Source organism: Aristolochia californica, unplaced genomic scaffold, assembly GCF_029961685.1.
Source record: "Aristolochia californica isolate CCGP_79_NKW_82.1479 unplaced genomic scaffold, dmAriCali1.0.hap1 SCAF_13, whole genome shotgun sequence".
Classification (NCBI taxonomy): domain Eukaryota; kingdom Viridiplantae; phylum Streptophyta; class Magnoliopsida; order Piperales; family Aristolochiaceae; genus Aristolochia; species Aristolochia californica.
In genome coordinates this window covers 6,451,470-6,476,643 of record NW_027181804.1, presented here as the reverse complement: position 1 = coordinate 6,476,643, position 25,174 = coordinate 6,451,470, and the positions used below count along the sequence as shown (strand labels likewise).

General features: G+C 38.9%; 1 protein-coding gene across 1 annotated transcript; it reads right to left on the bottom strand.

Moving 5' to 3' along the window:
- On the bottom strand, positions 1 to 24,682 carry LOC137948081 (CAAX prenyl protease 1 homolog). The gene is made up of 14 exons (XM_068794019.1): positions 24,425 to 24,682; positions 23,251 to 23,398; positions 23,063 to 23,147; positions 22,626 to 22,721; positions 21,742 to 21,807; positions 21,442 to 21,540; positions 21,225 to 21,338; positions 21,002 to 21,112; positions 20,707 to 20,769; positions 16,277 to 16,369; positions 15,176 to 15,289; positions 12,081 to 12,152; positions 11,896 to 11,961; positions 1 to 398 (listed from the first exon to the last, which is right to left on the bottom strand). Exons 1-14 carry the CDS (start codon positions 24,456 to 24,458, stop codon positions 282 to 284), a joined length of 1,278 nt encoding a protein of 425 aa, XP_068650120.1. The 5' UTR covers positions 24,459 to 24,682; the 3' UTR covers positions 1 to 281.
- Between the last annotated feature and the right edge of the window lie 492 nt (positions 24,683 to 25,174).

The following is a 25,174-nucleotide window of genomic DNA, read 5'->3' as shown; positions in this document are numbered from 1 at the left end:
TAAAATTTTCAACCTTGCTCTTCCCATCACATCTAAACACAAAACCAGGGCTAAAATTTCAGGATTGTATCCCTTGGACAAGTGAAAACGAGGTAACAGGCCCCAACTACATAGTTTTCCTCAATTTAGTGGCAGCTTTGCTAGTTACTAATGACACAAACAAGTCAAGATTGCATCAACATAGGATGCATGGGTATACCATTCCAGGATTACGCTGGTGCTGTTCCAGTAAGCAGGCAAGATATCAAGCTCTAACACTTAGAGCTGCAAGTCTAATCCTTCTAATCCTTCTTCTTCTCGGGTGCATCCAGAGCTGCAAGTCTCTCAACCAGTGGGGGATGAGAATAATGGTAAGCTGAATACCACTGATCCGTGTTCATTGATGATAAATTTTCCTCCTGTAAGACAAACAAACACTTGGTCAGGCAAACACACATAAGATCATAACATACCCACTAGTCCTATGGACATGGACTGCTCAGAGTAAACCTAAGACTCAAACTGAATGATTGATAAAGGTGTTTGGAAGAAGCCAGAGCCCATCTGGCAGAAACCTTCGCTCAAATGTTTCTTTTTGGTGTTTTTCATATTTTTCTAATGGTGTAAAGTGGATTGAGTGGGAGGATAACCTCTTGAACAGAAGCAGTTTGACGTGTGAGTATAAATGTCTCCTAGTTCCATCTGTACTAAAAATAATTCAGACAGGGGTCCACTACTGCCCTTCCATTGAGCACCTTTCAGGAAGTAAATATTTTTTAATAATAATTCAGACAGGGGTCCACCACTGCCCTTCCATTGAGCACCTTTCCAGGTTTTTGGTTACTGGTTTGTAAAAATCCATTTTTTCTCTGCCATAACGCTAGGGTTACTGGTCCTACTGTTCTAAGAACATATTCTGATGTTCTAAACTGACAAAAAAGGCTCTTTTATGCTGATCTGGAGGTGTGCCAAAATTCTAGAACTTTATCTACTGACAACATCTGCACATTTGCTGACGTCAACCCTGGTGCAGGTTCCAGTGCATTTTTTCTTCTGAATTTGATTCCCTTGTTAGATTTTTTGAACTGTTTGATCTGCGCACATCTTATAACTGCCCTAATTGTGGTTTTTTCTATGTGGTGGGACCCACTTGAATTGGATGATATGGAATTTTTGAAGGGTTTATTTGATCTTCTATATCTGATATGGCTAACTCTGGTGAGGTTTAGACTCCAACAAAGGGTCATATAATCCTGATGATAAAGATATTATCACTATCACCTCTGATAGGTTGAATGGTGATAACTACCTTACTTGGTCCAGATCTATTAGAATGTACTTAAAGGGCAGGAAAAAATTGAAATTTATTAGAGATGACCCTCCTATTCCTCAGAATGATGATTGGAGGCTGAAGACAATCAAGTGATGACTTGGCTTGTCAACAGCATGGAATCTAATATCAGGAGCCTAGTTATGAATTTTGAAACTGCTCAGGCTATGTGTCTGTCCTTGGAAGCTCTTTATAGACAAGAGAGCAATCTTTCCAGGGTTTATAAATTATATAGAGATTTTTTTGGCTTGAAAAGGGGTAACGGAACTGTGACAAACTACTATAGTTCTTTTTTGAGTATCTAGCAGGAGATTAATGTCTTCCATCCTTTTTACTATGGATGAAAGGGAACTTCGAAAACAACAGAGTCAACTCTTTGTGGCGAAATTTCTAGATGGATTGGGTGCTAAATTTGACAGCATAAAGGAACAAATTTTGGCCTCAAATGAAATACCTAACCTCTCTACTACCTTTAATAGGGTATAGAGAGTTGAAAAGATTGTTGTGCCCAGAGCTGGAAAAGATACTAAAGCTGGTGAAGCTACTGCCCTTAATACATCGGCTGCAACATCTAATTCTATTGACAAGTCCAAGAAACGTACAAGGGTAGGTAGAGGCAGAGGACGAGGCCGAGGAGACAGTAAATCTGAGCGCAAGTGTGTTCACTGTGGACGCACCAATCATTACTCAAATAGATGTTAGAAAAAAATTGGAAAGCTTGCGTGGAAAAATGCTAGTACACATGAAGGTACAACACCAGGGTCTGAAACTACAATCCCACCTGATGCTTCAGATGAATTATAGAAATTGATCCAACAACAACAACAGATCTTACATCAGTAGCAACAGATTTCCCAGTGTATGGCACAACTATCTATTTTATATGCGTCCTTGGCACATACGACTCTTACTGCAGGTATGTCTACACTCTCAATGTCTTAATTCTCTGACTCCGGTACTACAAAACACATGTCAGGTATGTCCTCACTATTTTCTAATTTAAAAGAGTTTGTTCATGTTAAGCATGCTAATCTTGTTGATGGGTCAGTTTCACCAGTATATGCAATGGGAAATGTTACCCCTGCACCTTTTCTTTCACTTCCATCTGCACTGTTAGTTCCAAAATTTCCTTTAAATTTGTTGTCTGTCAGTCAGGTGACTAGTATATGAATTATCCTCTCGCGTTTTACCCTACTCATTGTATGTTTCAGGATCTCGTGACGAAGAAGATGATTGGTTCTACACATGAGAGAAGGGAACTATACTATCTGGACAGCCACAATCCATGCCCTACACATCTGATTCACTTCTTCAGTGGCATCTCAGACTCAGTCATCTATCTCCAACAAAACTGATTCAAGTAGTTCCAAATCTTCCTTCTAGTATTACTTTCCAATGTGAGTCGAGTCAACTGGGCAAGCATCACCGGAGCTCCTTTCCTGTTTCATCTCATAAAACTAGCAAACCTTTTGAGCTTGCTCACTCAGATGTCTAGGGTCCTTATCCTATGACTAGTCAGTTTGGTCATAGGTATTTTATTTCTTTTATTGATGATTTCAATAGATGTACTTGGATTTTTCTCATGAAAGAAAAATCTGAAGCTTTTGATGTCTTTCAACTATTTTTTAATGAAATAAAGAATCAATTTGCAACTTCTATCCATATATTCCGTACAAACAATGGTCTTGATTTTATGAATCATAAATTTGGCTCTTTCTGTCAGTCACAGGGAATTATTCATCAGGCTTCTTGTGTGTTTACTCCACAACAAAATGGAATTGCCTAAAGCAAGAATCGTCATTTACTTGAGGTAACTCGTACTAAGTACTATGCTGATTCACATGAATGTACCTAAGACTTATTGGGGTGATGCTGTTCTTACTGCATGTTTTCTGATAAATAGAATGTTGTCTTCTATTCTTGATGGCAAAATCCTTATTCAAATTGTTTTACCTATTGCACCTTTGTTTCTAGTGACACCTCTGGTCTTTGGGTGTGTATGTTTAGCACAAGTTTTTTATCAATCATTTTTTTTAAAGGATAATTTGTCTCCACGGTCCGTCAAGTGTGTTTTTCTAGGATATTCTCGAACACAGAAAGGCTACAAATGCTATTGTCCATCTATAAAAAAAACATTTGTTTTTGCTGATATTACCTTTTTTTAGGATGTTTCTTTCTTTGAATCTTCTACATATGAATCGGTTCCACTTGAACCCTCTATACCTACTTTGGTTATTCCTCTTCTAGTTGATGAATGTGCTCCAGCTTCACGAGATGCTCCTACTGAAAAACCACTGCAGGTATACAAGCGTCGATAGTAACCTTCTCATTTTGAACCAGACACCCTCCTCATATCCGACCATGACTCTTCATCGTCTCCTTATCCTGAGGTAAGTGATTTGCACCTTCCTATTGCCCTTCAGAAAGGTGTTCGTAAAAGTACTTGTTATCCTTTATCTCATTTTGTCTCCTTCAATTCCTTGTCTGATAACTATAGTAAGTTTGTTTTGTCCATCTCCACTTGCATCATTCCTTCTTCAGTGCAGGAGGCCTTGTTGCAACCTCATTGGAAGAATGTCATGGATGTTGAGATGGAAACATTAACAGATAGAAGGGCAGGAGTTATGTGACTTACCTCCAGGTGTTGTTGTAGTTGGATGTCGATGGGTCTATGTTATTAAGTATAACTCAATGGATCAGTTGAATAGTATAAGGCTCGTCTTGTTGCAAAAGGGTATATACAAACATTTGGGGTGGATGTTTTTGAGACTTTTTCTCCAGTTGCTCGCATGTCCTCTATTTGTATACTTATTTCTATTGTAGTCCATCATAGCTGGTCTCTATTCCAGCTTAAAAATGCCTTCTTATATGGTGACCTTGAGGAAGAAGTCTATATGGAGCAACCTCCATGGCATGTTGCTTAGGGGGAGACACATAAGGTATGTTGACTATAGGAACTTTGAGAGAAATTAACTGTTGCCTTCTCTTTGGTGTCTTTCATCCAAAATTGTGGGCCCCACCTATATGGCATCCAAAAATGCTATCCACACCAGTCTTTTTCCTCCTCCACACATGAGTAATCAAACAAAAAATATTCTAACACTCATCCTACCTTGTCATGCTACAGATTGGATTCACAACATTACAGAGTATAGACTCAACAATAGACTCATCTTACCTCATATAATAAATTATAATAAATCAACTATGATAATAGCATGAAATCAATGTAACTATGACTCACCAAGTGAATCTTCTACTTCACGGTGGCACCTAAGACACCCAGTCCAATTAAGTCTTTTTTTTTTTTTTTTGAATGAAGTGATAATTTATTAAAGAGAAGATCAAAACAAAACAGAATTTAGAAAAGCCCCTACAACAAGGGATTGGAGGGAGGCTCCATTTTTAGCAAGAGAATCAGCAATCGAATTCGCTGATCTCAGGATATGAGTCCAATAACATTGAAAGGGGGAAATAATGTCAAATATTTTATGAAGTATATTCCAGTGCCGCCAAGGGGGGTTGGAGGAGGTTGAACGTCATCTGATGACGACTTGCAAGTCACCTTCGATGATAAGGGAGCCACTAAGATAATCTCTGAAGAGAAGGAGGCCTTGACGGAGGGGAAAGAGTTCAGCTTCAGTGGAGTCAACAATTCCCATTGGCCCCAAGAAAGTGATGAGCGATTGGCCATCAGTGTTCCATATGACACCGCCGAATCCAGCAGTGCCAGGGTTACCTCAGGTGCTGCTATCAAAATTCAATTTGAGAGTCCCAATAGGAGGAGGGGACCAGGCTTGGTTGGTGGCCAAGTGGCAATGGTGGGACATACAGGAAATAATTGCCCAATTGAGGCACAAGGAAGAGCCGATAGTGCTGAATTCGCTTCTGGTGTGCAGCCAGGCCGAAACCTGTGCAACAATATTGCTGGCAAAAACCTTGGGACAGTAAGCTTTGATATTGAAACACATGTTGTTCCATTCTTTCCAGATGCCCAGGGAATGTGGCCAGCAGCAGAGGAGAGAAGGAATTTACCCAAGGTGGGAAGTGAGGAGCCGGTCGCGATCTTGCAAGCACTGAGAAGGTCATTGGGCAGACAAGTGGTGTTCAATACGATTGAAGATGCTGGCCCAAACTGACCAGGCAAAGTGACAGTGAAGGAGGAGGTGATTGGTAGTTTCTTCAGCCGTGTTGCTAAAGAGACAAAGGATGGAGGGGGAGGTATTACCCTGCTTGTGAAGATTGACAACAGTGAGAATTTTGTCTTTGATGGCGCACCAGAGGAAAAACTTCAGTTTGAGCGGGGCCGCCAATCTCCAGATGAAGTTAATTTCATGAGGATCTGCAGAAAAGGACCAGATGTTGATGAGGTAGTAAGCTGATGACAAAGAGAAGATACCATTGCTCTCATGGCGCCATAGGATTTTATCTTTAGCATTCGGCCAGACAGGACTGTTTTGCAGCGACTTGAGTAAAGAGGCAAGCGTGGCTTTGGAGTCATTTAGGCCATGACGAAGATAAAGATTCCAATCTGCCAGAGGGGACCAAAAGGAAGCAACCGTTGCCTTAGGCCAAGAGCTGACTGGGAGGAAAGGGGCAAAGAATGTGAAAAGAGGCCCCGGTTCACCCCACCAATTAGTCCAGAATTTAAGACTTTTACCATTTCTGACGAAGAAGCAAATTCCCTTCTCAAAGAGGCTGAGGAGAGGGATGAAAGTGTTCCAGAGAGGGGAGAGGTTTAGGCCTCTACCCCCAGTAATCCACAAGGTAGAATTCCATTTAAGGTTGATATCAATCATCGGCCTCCAAATAGCAGTAGGTGAAGCGTTGAATTTCCAAAACCATTTCATAATGAAAACTTTGTTCACACAGTGAGTGAGCCGAATGCCAAGACCCCCCTCTATCCTTGGTTTGCAAATATCGCTCCACTTGACTAAATGATATTTAAAGCCACCATCAAAACCCTCCATAGGAATCTTCACTTAACGCCGTCAATTTTCAGGCTGATTGCCATCGGACAGTGAAGGAAGGACAAGTAATAATTAGGAATTCCAACGAGGCAAGAGTTGATGAGAATTAGCCTTCCAGCTTCGAACAACAATCTACCTCTCCAAGAAGTGAGCCACCGGTCAAGTCTTTCCAAGACAGGGTCCCAAAGATGACCACAGGGTCTAACCTCAAAGAGGGGGAGACCCAGATAAGAGGAGGGCAAAGAGCTGATCCCGCAATTCAGGAATGTAGCCAAGTCATGGAGCAGCATGGAGTTGATGTGGTATCTAATGAGAGAGCTCTTCCTCCAATTGATTTTCTGTCCACAGGTAATCTCGAAAAGATTGAGCAACGCCTTGAGGTATTTGATTTGATCCATTGTATAAACTCCAAAAATCATTGTGACATTAGCAAATTGGAGTAAAGGGATGTTGAAGGCAGGCTGGGAGGCGATGGGCGCAAGCCAATGGAGCTGGCGAGCTGTGTAGATTAATGTTGAGAAATATTCAGCCACAATATTGAATAAGAGGGGAGATAAAGGATCCCCTTGACGCAGCCCCCTAGAGCTCTTGAAGTAACCACATGCAGTACCATTGAGCAGGAGAGAGAAGGACGGGGAGGAGATGCAACTCCTAATCCAGAAACGCTGTTTATCCCCAAAGCCCATCGATTTGAAAAGATCATCCAGTAGATTCCAATTTACCTGGTCATAGGCTTTCTTCAAGTCAATTTTGAGGACAATCCTGGGTTCGCCAGCAATCTTGAAATAGTTGATTATTTCATAGGAGGCCATGGTAGTATCAAGGATAGACCTTTGATACAGGCGCATTGGCCAGGGTGAATAATCAAAGGAAGAGCAGCTTTGAGGCAGTGAGAAAGAATGCAGGCAATGATTTTATAGCTGCTAGAGATGAGACTGATGGGTCAAAAATCAGCGGGATGCTCCGCATAGTCTATCTTAGGGATCAAGGCAATGAAGGTGGCACCCAGATTTTTGAAAGAGAGTCCTTGATGGTAGAAGGAATTGACCGTGGCAAAAATTCATCATTGATGATCAGCCAGCAATGACGAAAGAAATCTCCATTATGTATGTTAAGGAATAGTCCTACATGGATTAGTGAGTACAAAGATATTGAGTTTATTAGTTGGGAAAGAAGCTTTCTAAGTAGGCTAGTCATTATGGGATGGGCATTGGATCTAACTTTACACGGTATCAGAGTAGGTACTCATATGTGGGCCTCCACCCAAATTATCCACATATAGAGTCACAAAAGAAGGCCTACATGTGAGGGAGAGTGTTAAGGAATAGTCCCACATGTATTAATAAATACAAAGATCTTGAGTTTATTAGTTGGAAAAGAGGCTTCCTAAGTTGGCTAGTTATTTTGGGATGGGCCTTGGACCCAACTTCACAATATCCATCCGGCCCGACACACAATCCAAGGGTATGCCCAAAGTGGCACGTTCAATCTCCAAGGCAGAAAAAAGGAGCTCCAAGAGATTAGCGATAGTGCTAGAGAGAGAGGGATATCGGAGATGATGGATTTTAGGGTGACAAGGTCTATCAACCTTGTATAAATCTGCAATGAAATCAAGACAGGTGTTAGTAATAACAGTTTGATCAGAGGTGACCACCTCATTGAGGCAGAGGGAAGTGATGTGATTCATTCTCCGCCTAGAGGAAGCCATGGCGTGAAAAAACTTGGTGTTGCCATCTCCTTCCGAGTGCCATCTGAAACAAGCTCTCTGCTTCCAATGAATTTGGTCAATGTGGTTGAGGAAAGAACATGAGATTGGACAGCGAGACAATTAGAGAATTCCAAAGTGGAGAGAGGTTTGCATCCTCTTCAATCTGTCTAATTCAGCAATTTTAGCAATCGCATCAACCATTGAAGCAGCAGAGGCAGCACAACGGGATGTAGCCTAGCTCCTCAAATGCCCTTTCATAGCCTCGAGTTTCAGAGGTAAACGCCATTCATGACCAAAGGTGTTCGAGAGAAGACTATCTAGAATTCTTCATCAACTAGCCAGGAATTTTCAAAAAAGAAAAGTTTGGGGCCCCATTGCCCCATCTTGGTATCAAGTAAGATTGACCAGTGTTCGAAACAAATCCAATAGAGGACTTTCCCCATACCATGTTGATATTGGCTGAGCCATTCACCATTGGCAAGAAACCAGACGAGTTTAGAGAGAATGGGACAAGATTGCTGACAGTTGGACCAAGTCATTTTTTTCCCAAGGGATTTCATCAAGTTCACAGCCATCAATAAAATCAGTAAAATTTCGCATTGAAGAGTAGATTTTGGGACAAGATGGAGATCTATCACTAAAAAACAAACAATGTTGAAACCGCCCGTGTAGCGCCAGGCAGTTGGCCAAATATGGGAAAGGGCGAAGAGTTCCTCCCAAAAAACTGTGTTCTCGGTAACAATTAGGGCCAGAGATGACAGCTATACTCCACACATAGTTAGAAACTTTTACATCAATTGAGTAAGTCCCAATGTTGTCCTCCAGGTTGTCTTGATCAGTGTTCTAGAGGACAAGGATCCCTCCTGAATGACCAATGGCATTGAGAGAAGTCCAGGCAAGGGAAGGACAATTCTAGAGTTCATGAGGGAGTCGATCATCAACACTTTGGAGCTAGGACTCTTGAAGGAAAACGATGGAAGGCTTAGAGGAGAGACCTCTGATGGCAGCTTGCTTCCGGGAATTCCCAATTCCACGTATATTCTAGGAAATGATAATCATTTATCCTTGGATTTGTTGACTCCTGAGTTGGAAGATGGATCAGTGGGAGAGTTACGAGAAATGGCACCCATGATTTTTGCCAATCGCATCATCCAGTTCCATGATTCTTCATCATATTTATATTGTTCAGATTGGAGATCAGCAACCAGCTTCCTGGAATTCTCATCCAAAGGGAAGATAATTCAGCCAGAAGATGGGTCAGTGGGGTATTGGGTTGGATTGTTGGACTCTCCACGCAATGTTCTTCGGACAAGGGCACGATCTTTTCTTTGGTAAGTGGCAAGGAGGGGTGGGAGTTGAATTGTTGTAGGAGTTTGGTGGGTTGTAGGGAGGCTCTTCCTTGCACACAGGCAGAAGAAGAGGATTCAGAATCAAATGGAGGGTCAGTTGGGCAGTCCGGTGAAGGAGGAGGTGAAGGATAGGAAGTCATTCCAAACACGGGGGTGACAGGCAGGCTGAAAGGGGCTATCAGGAGGGTCGGTGAGTGTTGGGGTAAGCTTAAATTAGAAAACGCATGGGTAGGAGTAGGTGGCGTATTCAACCAGGTGGGAGGAGAATTATCTAAGGGAATATGGAGGTGTGGCATTATTTGGCTTAGAGGGCGACAGCTCAAGAGGAGCATTGGGGTGTGGGAAGGTTAGTGTGAATCCGAACGCTGACTGTCGCCAGTGAACAATGCGACAAGCAGAAAGTTGGGTTGACTAGGCAAGTTTTTGGGATTAGGTACGTGGTTAGTGGGAGACTGGAAAAAGGAGGGGGAGTTGGGGGTCACGGGGGCCAAAGTTGTCAGGATGGGGTCAAAATTGTCAGTGGCAAATGTGATCGGATTCGTGGGTGCTGGTGGGGGTGTTGGGTGTTTGAAATTTGAATTTTCAAAGGCAGGGTTCGGGTGGCTGGTTCTAGGTTGCTGGTTCCATGAGCTGGGTGACTCGGCAATGAGTTGGAGCCTGTCAACAGGGCTAACCGTCTCCGAGTCGACTCGGTGGAAGAGGTCCGATGGTGGAGCAACAGTGGTGGCATGGTGTAAAGAGGGTGAGATCCTCAAAGGTAATCTGAAGCCAGAAGATGGTGTCACCAACAAAGAGCTTGAGAAGCCTGGAACCAAAATAAGGACTGTTGGGGATGATCAATAATCTTTGCCATATCGAGTCTCGATTTCAAGGAGGTGGAAGCATCAAGTGACGATATGTACCAAAGGTTTTGGCTATCAGGGTGAAGGTGTGGTTATGCCATAATTCAGCCGGTAGCCCCCAAACACAAATCCATTGGCCAAAGATATTGTTGGGTCGAGAGGTAGTCCAATCGGTGAGGCTAGTGATTTCAATATTTAGAAGAAGAAGTTGAAGAGCTTTCAATTTGTCTTCAATGGTGAAAATAGAGAAGCCAATCATTGTTCACAAAAAGGAGAACATTGGGGTGTAGTTGAGTTTCAAACAGGAGGAAAACCATTGGGCAAGGAAGGGGATGGTGGTACAACTTTTGGTGGTGGTGGCAACAATAGATAGAGAGAAGAGTCTTTCACCTTCATCCCAAAGGTCAGTGGGTATTGGAATAGTAAGGGTATCAAGGGAAGTGTGTGACGCCAAGTTGGAGTTGGGGATGAGGATGGTGGTGGTGGGATTGTTGTCAGTTGGGACGACAACTGGTGTTGGAAGAGACGTCTTGGTGATGGTCGATGGTGGTGGGATTGTTGGATGTGGTGGTTTATTTGTAGGGGCGGGTAGTAGTGGTGGGAATGGGGAGGATGGAGAAGGGTGGTGGTGTTGCATTTGGGGAAGAATAGGGGTTGAAAGCTTGATAATTTCATCTTTGAAGGATGCCCATCCAAATCCTGAATTAGTTTTTTTCTAGGATGTAAAGCCTTGCCATGATCATCCTGTCACAGCATTGTATAATCTTGCATTCAGTATCTCCTTGGTATTGGAAGACCGAAATGTAAAAGGTGATGTTATCGGTCCAGAGCTCCTGGATTTTCCTGCCAGACTTCCATTCCATGGTGACAGCATCAAACACCTGGATGAAGCTGGCTGCTGCAATTGTTGGAATGGTGATGAAGGATTTCTTGATCCCAGTCTTACATGTTATCCTTATGCCATAGCCGGTTCTGCTGAAGGTGAAGGAAGTGCTCCCGGAACGGTGTGTAATTTGTTGCTGTTGGCCAGGGGAGGAGAGGCGCCGCCGATGTCTTCTTGAGTGAACGATCTCCCAGTCGTGCTCTGGAGGTGGTGATGATGGTGTTTGGCCACAGTTTTGGCTGTCCGAGCATCCGACATGAACCAGAGGGTCCGTTGGTCCCTCAATCTGAACCTCCTTACCTTTTCGCTGCTCGACGATAGCATGGCACTCCTTGGGGTGATCTACCCGATGGCTATGCGGTTGGATGGTAATGGCTTAGTCACTCCTCCAATCTGGTCATTTGCTCTTTCGCCTTTCTCTGTCTTCCACACACTCATTCCCTCACTCACTCACTCTCTCACACCATCGCTGTTTTTGTTCCTGTCCAATTTAAGTTTTTTTTTTTTTAAATGATGCTGATTTTATTATGAGAGCTCAAACGAGCAAATTACAAGAAGGAAAAATGACCTGAGCCAATTTTCTTTTTCTTTTTTTTATTTTTTTGGGCGATGGTACCAGAACCTAATCTTCCAACCAGGTAACTAACATTATGTTGCAGTCCTGACTAACTAGTGGAACAGGGTTGCAATTCCACCTTCATGTAAGAGTTGCTCAAGTGTGCGTTTAAATACCTCCAGGTAAACAGACCAAAAATATCAGGAATCAACCAGAGAATATACTAAATCCATGTAGCTTTGACATGAATGTATATAGGATGAGACATGATCAATCACCTGAAGCTTCACGAGACCTGCTCGAAGTTCTTTGCTATAACCAAGCTTTCTTGCAAATGCATCAGCCTAAACAAATTAATAAAAATAATTAGAAAAACCAATGAAAGCTAAGAGATAAAGGACAATATGGCATCCCAAACAACAAATCTCATGGATTAGAAGAATTTAGTAACATCTTTAAATACCTGAAATTCAAAAGCCCTGCTAACAAGATTAAGGCCAAAGCTAATAAGATGCTGGAGTGGTATTACTGTATGCTGAAAAAAACCAAAATATATATTATGAATGTAAAAGTACTGTACAAGCTGAACTACTAATTCTGGAATGTGAAAACTGTTTCAAAAGAAAAAGCTGAAATGGTAACAATCTCAAGGCAAATACATTATTAGATGTCAATAAATATCAAGAAATCAAGAGAAATAACATAATGTCCTCAAAAAAAAGACAAGGAATAACATATCTGCTTCACAACTTATGAAGTTAAAGCCACAAGAAATTTAAAAAAAAAAAAAAAAAAAGTTATACAACAATCACATACGTCTACCAGGAACAGTTCTTAGAAGTTTAAGACTAGATCCAAAAACTTCATTGATTTTTATCCTCCAATAGGTCATTAGTAATGCTCTACAACTATTTAGACCAATCAGGAGCATTACACAAGCCTAGACAGATAAAAATAGTAGTCAGATGAACATATACCTCAAAATTCGTACTCACCCACAGGTAACATGTCATTAAGCCTGATTACAGAAAAACAAATTAAAAACACAAGAACGCTTTCTCCACAAAAAAAGTATCCAAGTTTGCTGTTTCAGAAAAGGAAGGACATAAGACTGCCGTAGTCCCAAAATGGCCTAGGTCCCACGGTTTTGCCTCCCTAGGTTAACTTAGCAGGGTGCATGAGTTGGTAAACCACAAAGATGAAATATCCGTAAGTTTATTGCACATAGAAAACCACAATGATGACATATCCCTAAGTTTATCACACAGAAAATTTCTTCAGAATGTACCATCAGTTTCTCTCTTTTATAATTCCCATTCACCAGGTTTTGCCACTGTTAGTGGGAATCAGCCCACAGGTTAACATCTGAAAATCCCTATGGCTTTTAAGTTGAGAAAAGGCCACCTAACTTCGGGTAGTCAGTTTTGGATATACCTAGAACCAACTTTAACATAGTTGGGAGTAGAGCATAGGTTTTGTTAAGCCTAGTTCATACCCCATATATTTGTTCCATGTCTTGGGCCCATGATCCCTTTATTTAGGCCAAAACATGAGTGCTAGTAGGTATACCATAAACATGAAGGTCAGGAAAAATCTAATGGTTATTAGTTTGGCAAAGACATCCTAACTTCAGCTAGTCTTTTGAAATGGCCCTGGACCTAACTTCAAACTACCACCAAAACACAAGGTGTGGACTCTCATTCTTAGTAAGTTTGGGCTTCAATTCTGCATGATGGCTGATCCGCCCTCGTTTAGTAAGTCGTTCATTAGTAACCTTCTACCTGGTCTTGGTAAAATGATGTTCTTTGTTTGTGTTAGTTTCATTCCGTGGGGACTTTGGAATGAGCGCAATAGAAGACTTTTTGATGCAAAATGTGAATCTGCAGATCGGGTAGTGGATCGAGTGGTGGAGCATATATCTACTTGGCTTCTGACTAAGAAAGTTTTCTCTTCCTTTTTGGGAACCCCTATTCGTGAAAACTGGAGAAATATGGCTATGATGCATTCTAGGACAAGGATCCCGGTTTTGCAAGAATGGATTCGTCCTGCTCCTGGTCACCTTAAGTTAAATTTTGACGGTTCATCTCTTAATAATCCAAGGATTTCGGGTTTCGAAGGAGTCATTTCAGACCATTCCGGCAATCAGCTTTTCTCTTATGCCGGCCCCTTGGGCATATCTGACTCCACGTCTGTTGAGTAACATGGCCTCCTCTCCGGTCTCCGCGTCTTCAAGGACAATTGCAGCGGGCCTCTTCATATCGAAGGTGACTCAAAAGTGGTTATCGGTTGGTGTGAGAATGCTTCTCCTCCCCCATGGCAGCATTGGGATACCTTTCGGGAAATTTTAGAGATTACCTCAATTGTTTCTTGTATTTGGACTCACATTCTGAGATCCGCTAATTCGGTAACAGATGTGTTTGCTAGGCAGGGAGCTAACCTACAATCGCTGGTTGTAAGGGATATGCTCCCCCAAATGTTGTAAAATTTTGTTCTCTTTCGTTTTATTAATACATCTTTATAAAAAAAACTACCACCAAAACCAAGATCTCTCATCATCTACTACTGTGGCCCTCTCAATTCATGAAGTGATGTTCTTACGGCATTTTGTTAAAGCGATGATACACCCATTTTTGTAAAAGATAAAAGGACCCTTTGATGGAATGATGATTTGTGATTTTATCCTTATTGTCTCCAACTCCATTAGGGTTTTGTGAGGGAAAATCCTAGCGGTTATTGGAAATCAGAAAACTCAGCCATATTTTGATATTACCATAAGCTTAGATGTTTTTTTTTTTTTTTTTGAAATGATGCTAAATTTTATTATGAGAGCTCAAACGAGCAGATTACACGAGGGGAAGCCTTCCCAAACAATGAGAGATTGCTAGGAGGTTCTGGTTTTTGCCAATTTATCAGCCAAAGAATTGGTTGATCTAGAAATGAGGTTCCAATTACAATGAATGGATGACACAATGTCAGCAATACAATCAGTGACGCCTTTTTGGATAATTACCCATACAAATGTGTTTCAAATAACATCAGTAACAAGGCATGTGCAGTTTCTGAAATGAAAGCAATGTGTGTGGTCTTCCCTGCATTTATGATTACAAAAGATAGAAAGAAACCAACACACTCCCTTCCAAAAGATAAACCCAGGAAACTGAAAAGCTTTTTGGACCGCCATAAGAAAGAGATTTCATTAAGGAGAAAAGTGCAGAAGCCCTAAGAAGAGCCGATAGAAGCAACAAGAGAACAGCTAAGGAGACAATACGTGAGGCAGAAAAACCAAAAAACAGCTAAGCAGTCCATCCTATAAGCGCATCCCAAAACAAGTTTTTTTATGGGAAAACCGCTTCTAGCAAGCACATGGAATATCACACACACAGGAGAGCTGAATTTTACAAAATCAAGGAGTTGAACTTTCCAATGTGTACATGAAGTAATTGTCAACAAAGAAATACATAATGACTTCTATATTTGAAAAATACACTAAAAGAAAGCCTGCACAATTAGGATATAAAAAGACCCCATTTTCTCAGTAAGAACGGAAAGAAAATTTACCTGAAAAATTATGAGCCCAATGAGGATGGGTTGTGTATCAAATCCAAAACTTAGAAACAAATCCTTGGAGCTCCTCACAAGTGTATATCCTCCAAATTGCAAAAAGGTAAGAATCTGCAATCAAAATACAAAAGTGACCTAACTGCCAAATTAACTGAATTGTACACCACAGCTTCAACAAAATCCTAAAACCATGAACGATAAATAACACTTCTAGAATTCTTAGACTAAGAACATTAAAATGGAAGGTAGTATCAAAAGCCTCAGTGCCTACATGGGGACATGAGAGGTTGGGTATGGTGTACCAGTATGATCAATATTCAGTAAAAAAAATTTTGAAAGAGATGAACAATGTGAGGATCCAAGTGGGTAGTGTGTGTGTGTAATCAATATTGAGTAAACTTTTTTTCCCAAAAGAGATGACCTGTGTTAGGAGCCAAGTGAGTATTGACCAGGAGTGACCAGGTCCAGATGAAACCAGATATCCTATTTTTTTTTTCAATAATTATGCCAAATCAGCTGAACTGGGTTGAGCCACTGAGTCATTCAATTTTGAACAACGTAAAAAATAAAAAATAAAATGTTAACCTTGCACACAGGCCAACTGCACCCAGAGTTTCCAGGTTCCAGATTAACCAGACCAATCAAATTCCAAGGCCAGGTTCAACCTGGTTCTGCTGACCAGGTGGTTATGGTTTACAACACCTAATTTGATAATTAATTTCGGCTTCTTTATATTTTCAAACAACACTAGCTCAAGCTTAACAGAAGTACAGTAACAGTAACTGCAATTGCTAAAAACACAAAATTCCAAATATTTATTCAAAAAAGGTAAGAAGATACAACAACATATAGGAGTTGTTTTCTTAAGTCAATTGTCAGTGACAACTTCTCCATTTAAAAATTGAATATTTATTTTTCTGAAAAAAGTAATCACAAATTATTTCTGTCTTGTAGTTGGCAATAAGAAATACGATTGCGTCACGTCTAATCAAACGGTTGTATGTTCATTTAGCAATGTCCAATCAATTACAGTTTCTCATCTTAACAAAGCATTTTATTGCATAGGATAGATAATCAAATAATGAAAAGAGACGATACCTGCACTGCAATAAAAGAATACATGGTGTGATTAAGTTTCCAATGCCCCAGTTCATGTGCAATAACAGCAACTACTTCATCTTCATTTTTGCACTGCAAAAATTATTCTTTAGCCATACTACTTCACTTTACAATATGATGTGACAGAAATTGAAACACCACAACCAAGAGAAACATAATTAAAAATAAAATATCCCATATTATGCAGCTTAAGAAAGGACAATGACTGAAAAACAGCTTGAAAAAAAATGAACAGGTTAAGAGAGCTAAACTAAATATATAAGAATGCAGCAAATGTTAAGTTTTTCAGTCAAACTCCTGTAGTAGTCAGGATAAACATAACCATTTGATACAATAAACCATGCAACCATGGTCTTGTGACTTGGTAAATTGATGGGATGATTTGGAACTCAGGAGGAGGGGAGGGGGAGGTTGAAGAGACTAGACTGAAGTACCCAAACTGTCATGGAATGTGAAACTCGGGTGACCTGGATATAGAATCAGGGCAGTTCGCAATTCCCCGACCTGAGTCGCCAATCTGGATAGTCGTCTCCCTCATAGAGCAATCTTTTTTTTCTTTTTTGAAACTGTCCTTGTTGAAGAGAAGATATGGAAGGCTCTTACATGACTCTCACAGTAAGAAGTCTCACACAAGTAGAATTAATATGGTGGAGTCTTACAGAAGTCTCACAGAAGGAAGTCTCACAAAAGAGTCTCAGTTTAAAGGTGTTTTAGTTATGTTAGTCTTCTATTTATGTTCAATTATTTAATTATGCTAGGGCTTATCTTTAAGTGTCAAACTTTGGGTGTAATTGGGACAATGGTAGTTTAATTGTAATTGGATTGTACTATTTTCCACTATTATAAATAGGGGCTCATGTAATCAAATTACATCAAGTCAATGAAGTTTTCCTCTTTTCAAGAAATTCAATATGGTATCAGAGTAGGTTTTGTGAGTTGACTCGGTCAACCCCCATAGATAATAAGATCATTTTCTGATCTATCATCTCTAGTAATTTAGGTTCGTATTCTATCTTTTATTTCTCTTTTCAGTCCCTATACCCATTGTTTTCTTGGTGTTTATACCTCCATACTGAGATTTTCGTGTTGCTAATTATACATTGACGAAAAGATATTCGAGTCTACTTTTCAACGCAAAATGAATATTGGCAATCCGAGTTTACAGCAAAGGTCAGACCACAAGAGAGGTTCGAGCAGCAACAAAAAGATTCAACTTCCAAGTCGTCTTATGCCATCAAGAATGAGACTTTAAAGAAAGAATTATATAATCCAAAGAAAGATCTGTAAGTCTATTTTCTTACCTATTCAACCAATTCTCAATCTGAGTTTTCTATAGGGAGATATCGATCTTGGAAGAGTTAATGGTCACGCTGGTCTAAGAAGAAAGAGTACTCAGTTCGACCAAATTATAGATTCCGAAATCTATCAGATTCTTTATCTCAAAAGAAGTATATTATATGAAGAGGAGTTATACTTGGATGAAAGGTATTGAAGTCTACTTTCAGAAGGAGAAAATTTCATATAATCTGATCTATATTTAATGAGTCAAGATAAAGAATGAAGAGAATCAAGAAGTCATAAAAGATTCAAGAATGAATATTTTTAAGTCAAATTAGATATCAAATTAAATATATTTGAGTCTAGTTTCTTGATCAACAAACCGTTTGTGATTCTGAGCTAGAATTTTGGAGATATTGATATCAGAAGTATCAAAGGTCGATTCCGTCGAAATTCTCTCATTTTTCCCTATTCTCTCTCCTATTATCTCTCTAGGCATTAACGTGATTTGAGTTTCCCTTTCTCCTAAAATCCGAGTTTTTAGCCAAATTTGTCTTCTAATCAAATATTTTTGGTCCAACTTAATCACTCCATGATGTGCTCATTCAAGATATGCAATATCTTGCATCAATGTTGTTTTCAATTTGTGTTTTTGTTACTTGGTTGAATATCTTCTGCATAGTTAACTCCGAAAGTTGTGATCACCCTAAAAAAAAAGTTATACTTGGTCAAGTTTATTAAGTTCTACCGTTATAGTTTGCCCTAGTTTTCCAAAAAAAAAAATGTCACTTTGGAAGTATGAGTTTTGCCTAGTCGCCTCCTTCCAGTTAAAGTTATTTTCCTCAAGTACTTCTTCAGTTTATCATCTTGTGTTTTTATCACTTCAGAGAAATGTCTAAACCCACTACCTAAAAAGTATAAGAGTGTGTCCAACATCCAACTTGAGTCAAGTCTTAATTTTCACCCAATAGGTGATTTGTGTTGAGCTACCCTTAAAAAGTAAGTAGTCTCTTTTTTAAGCCCTAAAGTTGAACTAGTTTTCCGCCTTTAAAATTGAGCAAAGTGTATTTCAGACTATGACCATTTTGACTGGTGTATGGAGCTTTATCATACAGCTAGGAGTGATTTTCTTCTCCAATATTGTGTTTTTTTCCAAGTTGGGTCTCTATGTCCTTTTTATTCCCAACTTGAGGGGGAGAAGTAGAAGAAGTATAAGAAAGAGGTATTTTGTTCCACAAGTTGTGGTAATTTTTATGTGACCAAAATATTCAAGAAAAGGGGAGCACAAAAGATGAAATTTTTGCATCCATAAAGAATTTTTTGCGACAAAGAAAATTGAAGACCAATAATCCTTTTCATTGCAGGCTGAAGTTATAAACTCCAGCTGAGAGGGAGTGTTGAAGAGAAGATATGGAAGGCTCTTATATGATTCTCACAGTAAGAAGTCTCACACAGCTAGAATTAATATGGTGGAGTCTTACAGGAGTCTCACAAAAGGTCTCACAGAAGAGTCTCAGTTTAAAGGTGTTTTAATTATTTTAGTCTTCTATTTATGTTCAGTTATTTAATTATGCTAGGACTTATCTTTAAGTGTTAAACTTTGAATATAATTGGGACAATAGTAGTTTAATTGTAATTGAACTCTACTACTTTCCTCTATTATAAATAGGGGCTTATGTACTCAGATTACATCAAGTCGGTGAAGTTTTTCTCATTTTCCAGAAATTCAACAATCCTCATAGAGGGATGTAGAAAAGGAAACCCTAAAATCACCACTGCAAGTGAAATCCACCCTACAATATTGTAGTAGTGATATGAAGCAATAATGATATCCATAGTATTTTTTTTTTTTTACATTTTTAGTTAGGGTAGTCATCTTTGATTTGTATGTAATAAATTAATTTATATAAATGATGTGGCATGGTTAAATGGTACTCAGTGTTACCTACTTCCCAAGGTTAGAACCTTTTTTCTCTCTTAACAAACAGCTCTTTGGGTCTCCAAAACCACCATTAAGACACTTCACAATTTTTCATCATATTAAAGATAAATAAAATATAACATATTACATATCAAATTGTAGGATTTTTAATAAGCTACTTCTAATTATTTTTTCATATTTCTAAGTCTTTTTTAGGGCCGAGTCAGCCCATTGAAGCCCAAAGCAGATAGGCTATCTGGTCGAGCTTCTCAACTCAGGCAAGTCAACCTAACCGCCATCTTGGACTTTCTGGGACCAATGTCATGTCCCGGGTCTGTGTTGTAACACCTTGCTATATACCACCAAGCATGTTGGACCAGTAAATCCTGCAACCTCATCAAGCTCCACAAAATTTCACTATATAATGCATCTCCATAAGATGCTGTAATCACAATATATCACTTTTATTCGTCTTTGTTTTTTGTTCTATTTAATGCTTGTTGGGATGCCTTTTTTGTTCTTTCTTTTAGAAGTTGTACAAAATCACAACAGTATTTTGAGCTTAAAATATCAACCTTCAGGAATAAAGGCAATTCTTTACTGCTGGGTCCCATAGTTCTTCCATGCTGTAAGAGCTTGGTGGCTTGTTTTTTCTTTTTGCATGAAACTATAATAAAAACTTCAAAAAAAAAAAATACAATTAAAACCTCAAAGTCACTTCAACTAATCAAAATTTTAATAAAATGCTGTACTCTCCTTTCAGTTTTGCTTGTAATATATTTTCCACTGCTGGAATTTTTTTATTAATCAATTAAGATATATATAAAGAAAGCAAAAGGGTAGAAGGAAGCCCTCAGTCCCCAAGGGGCAACAATACCCTTCAATAATATATAGTATAAAGCACAGATATTAACAATATCATCATGGAAATGTCGAAGCCGCCACAGGGGATCATGCTTTCTTGATAACCAGTTCATGACAATTGATAGCTCCCCCATCAACAATCAACAGACTGCTGGAATTATTGATAGATGCATAAATGTCTATGACTGAACAACAAGACCAAAAGAACTGAAACATGGCATGTATTAAATGCTAAGTAAATGTACAAATATTATTAAAAGTTACCAATAGAACATCAGCAGATGTTGATATTACTAAAAGGGAAAGCAGAAGATACTTTTAGCTCAACTTCAAAAAGCCTTCATACCTGTTGGATCAATGTATCATAAAGAACAATCCTCTTATTCTTGAAAAAACCATACATGTATGCCTGGTAAGCAATAGTATCTATTAGATCACAAGAAAGTATAATAGACAATAATTCAATTTGAGTGATCGTTTGATAAAATAATGTGATAAATTTGAGTGCATCAGATAAACAGCTCTCAAACCAATGTTATCCCCATGCTAGGTAGAAAGGGGCAACTTGATCTATCGTGAAGTTGACCTCTCACTTGAGGTAAAAAAACATGGAAGAAGAGAAACTATCAAAAAGCACTTACATTACTGTGGCTTGATCTTGTAGATCCATCAACAACAAAGAGCTTCTTTAAAGGAAACTTGAGAGAGGAAGCTAGCTTCTCAATTTTTTCTCTAAGTCCACCATCAGGAAGCTATACAGCAATCGGAATTCAATAAGCAAAGGAGAAAATCAACCAGTTTAGTAACCTAATATAAAAGATAGAAATCTACAAATTTACTTCCATTAACTGATATGATACTCACAGGCGTGAACTTGTTGAATAAAGGAGCTATGAGAATAGGGTAGACAGTCATCATTACAATGGACAGTACAAACATAAAACCCCATAGATAAATTGCCAAATAAGGACCTCCTTTCTGCATCAATGTTGAATATTAAAAATTACAGTCAGGGTTCCATAAAGAAGAGGGAAGGCAGAGAATGAGAGTCTCTGGCAACTGATGTAAGGAATCGAAGTACCTGTACTATAACAATAATGGCAGCCACAATTGGAGGTCCAAGAACAACTGAAATAGCCATGCCTTTAAGCATGTCCCTAACGAACAGCCAAATAGTTTGCTGCCAAAAAGAAAGAAATAACAATAACAACCATAATAAGAAGAATACAGCAACACTAGGACAAAATAGCAAGAAAAAGAATAAAATAAGAGATTAAGAAAGAGATAAAATTCCAAGAGCCACTCTAGAGACATACACATAGTTTTTCATAAATAAAGAGCCTCAAATAGATTAATAATATATGAAGGCATGAGTACTAACTTTGTTGAAGCCATGGCGAGCTTCAATAACAAAAGTTGAATACAAGGAAAATGGCAAGTCAGTGATCTGCAGAAAAACAACAGGTAACATATCATGATTTAGTGATACAATACACTAGAGAGGAAAAGTACTTCATAACAGAACTTCCATAGAATAGAAAGTAAGTCATAACCAGTAATAGAGATTGACTTCAAAAGAACAAAAAATGGAAATTCACAGGAAGGTTTTCAATAGTTTATAGTTTTGTAAAAGGATGAGTCAAGAAAAGCACTTAAGACAAACAAATATGAAACCCAACAGTAACTAGAAAAGTCCACAGCAGTCTAACAAGCAATTATTAGTGCAAAAAGCTTTCTTACAGACAGAGAACTTAATACAGTGCTGTAAACATCTGAAGCTCATAACAACTATACAGACTCGTTTTTTAGACTTCTTTGCCCTTACAAGGCCAAAATTTCCCCATGAAACTGATTCAGTGCCTTGCACAATTTGAATTTTGAAAAGTGTGTTAAACCAAACTTTAAGTAATACACATTCCTATACATGATAGAACTTATTTTTTGAGGGGGCGCTACATGATAGAAGGTATACACAGAGAATTGTTCTTAAAGGCTTTTCCTGATTATTTTCCTTAAAACATGCTTTTTTTATATTTCAGGGGTGACCACATAATAGATACTGCACATTTTCCTAAGGGTATGAAACAACAAGCCAACATCCAGAACCCATATACATATATATAAAAATTATGAAACATGTTTTGATTGCTTCCGCAATATAATAGATTAGCAAAATAATGAGAAACCTTAGCTACCACAAATGATGGTTTTTAAGTCCAATGATCAACAATAACAGAGATAGTCAGACGTGAGATGTAGTTTCACCTGAGACCAAACCATAACACCAGCCAAGAATGAGAGAGTGTGAAGTATTTCGTTGTCAGCATTTAAGCCCATGTATATAAGAAACTCTCCAGAACTCTGCAGCCAAAAAATATATCTCACCAACTAAGCCATGCAAGCAAACCCAAAGAATATATATGCTTTCAAAGCGGAAAATGTAGGCAGCCACTGCCCACTAGGACACATGACTTGCAATCTTAATATAAAAAGCCCATATAAAATTGGAAGTTCAATTGTCAAAAAAAAAGAGTTGATATGCATGATAGTATAAATTAGAAAGAATAATTTAGTTGAATAATACCCCAGTATGGTAAATAGAAACCCCATACTCTCTAAGTTATGAACCCTTTGGACCAACATTACATTCCATGTACATGCATGAATTGGAGAAATAGTAGATGATAGTTCATAGCATTCACCTTCCAAAACCAAGGCAGTATACCAAAGTACAAGATTGCTGTGTCCATTAGAATCGTTACCGCACCATGGACAAAGTGGAAGTAGCTGAAAGACACAGAGAATGAAAGTGTCTTAATAGTTAAATTGGATCAAATACTTCCCCAGTAATATCAATAAAATTATAGAAATAGAAAGAATGACAATAAACCTTTTGTCAAGGCCGTATGCCCGAGATTTCTCGAATTTTTCTTGGCTCACCACTCCTATCAAAGGCGTTGGAAGACTTGGAAGCTTCAGGGCAGCATGTTGCCTCAAGTCCAGATATGTCTCAAAAATAAACATCAAGATCATGATGCCTGCAGAAAAAGACAGACATCATTACAAAAATCTTCTCAGAATTTCGCAACAACCATACGAACAAAATCCCATCTCATAATATCTTCTTGCCATGACAATACAACATTAACTAATTAAAAATAAAGAGATCTCATCTCATATTTTCTGAGAATAAAATGAGAAGTGTGATTCTTTAGCCCTTAGCCCCTGTCCTCTGGATCATAAATAGTGATTGTAAGCATTTCTTAACTACACCCACCATATTTCTTCCAATATATTAGAGACTGAAACTAACAATAAAATATACTGAGATATAATTTGCTGGAAATAAATACAAACATTTTGAAACATATCAAAAAACACATATTCTCAGTTATTCATTCCACAAGAACCACCATTACCACCATAGCTTTGCCCCAATCATTTTGGGCCCACCTACTTGCCCCATCTGCTAACTGCACCGTTAGGTCAGCCTTCTTCAACTTTTTTTTGAATCTTGAACTTGAAATTGAACCCCCTTGTTGCCATTGAGCCAAAGGCCCAATTCACCAAGCTATTTTAACTTTTTCGAACCATTTTTCAAAGTTCTAAATGAATGCACCACAGAGCACCATCATTCAGAAATTAAACCCAGAAATATTCTCTATCATCATATTCGTAATCAAACTCTGCTAGTCTTCGTTAAGATTCTAAAGAATCTTCCCTCGTACCCATGCCATGAGGGGATGATAACCCAGTATGTCTTACAGAGTATAAATACTGCCAGTGTTCTTTTTCTTCTAAACAACGACGACGAGAACGTCATGATAGAAGAAAAGCTCACTAAAGCATACAAAGAAGTACCAAAAGAGTCAACGAATAGCATCAAGATAACGTGACATTTCCTTGAATTAGAATACCCTGACGACAATTCAATCAAGACTAAACTTATGTCGACAGTCAATGCTAGTTGAAGCAGAAACTGTTATCGAACAAGAACCGAAAGAAAGAACAAAAAAAAAAAAATACTGCCAGCAAAGACGGCGCGAGGTAGAAAATGTAATTACCTAGGACCGACTCCAAGTAGGGGAAAGAATCCATGGTCAGCAGCGTACTCCCAGCTTTCTAATATACGGACACCGCAGATTATGTACTCAAGGCCGACGAATTTCTGATATAGCGTTCGAGCAATTAATCCTCCGGCGAGCACTAGCAAAAGTCCGTCGAGACGGACACAGAAAGGGGACCTTTTTCTTTCTCTTATTCAGCGCAATCGATTTGGTAATCTTGTTTCCTCTCACTCTTTAACCTGTTTCAGAAGCTAAACCATGCGTCCAGCAGGACCATCTTTTTGATGCTTGGCGTGGGCTCATATGAAAAGATCTAGAAATGCAGTTTCAAGGCTTTGGTCCAAGTCATAACTGGTCTGAATTTAGTTATTTTTTATTGTAAGGTACTAACTGGTAACTGGTCTCGAGGATAAAAACGAAAGCCATATATAAGTAAACTGTAGAGATGGATTAAGAAAAACTTTCTCAAGGGAAAAATAATTCTATTGGAAATTTCTCACTTGTTTAACTGGCATTTTAAGATTTAGAGGTATTAGTGCGTGTGGGTCAAGTGAAAGTTTAAGTGATTACATTGTCACTTAACCCGAACACGTTAGTATATGCAACAAGTTCAAGTAGAAAAATTTGTTCATTCACTTGAACATAACTAAAGTGGGTGAATCAGGATTCCCAATGACATCCTGGTTCATCCACTTTCCCTCGCATCGTTATTAATTTATAATACGTAAAAATCTATCTTACATTATT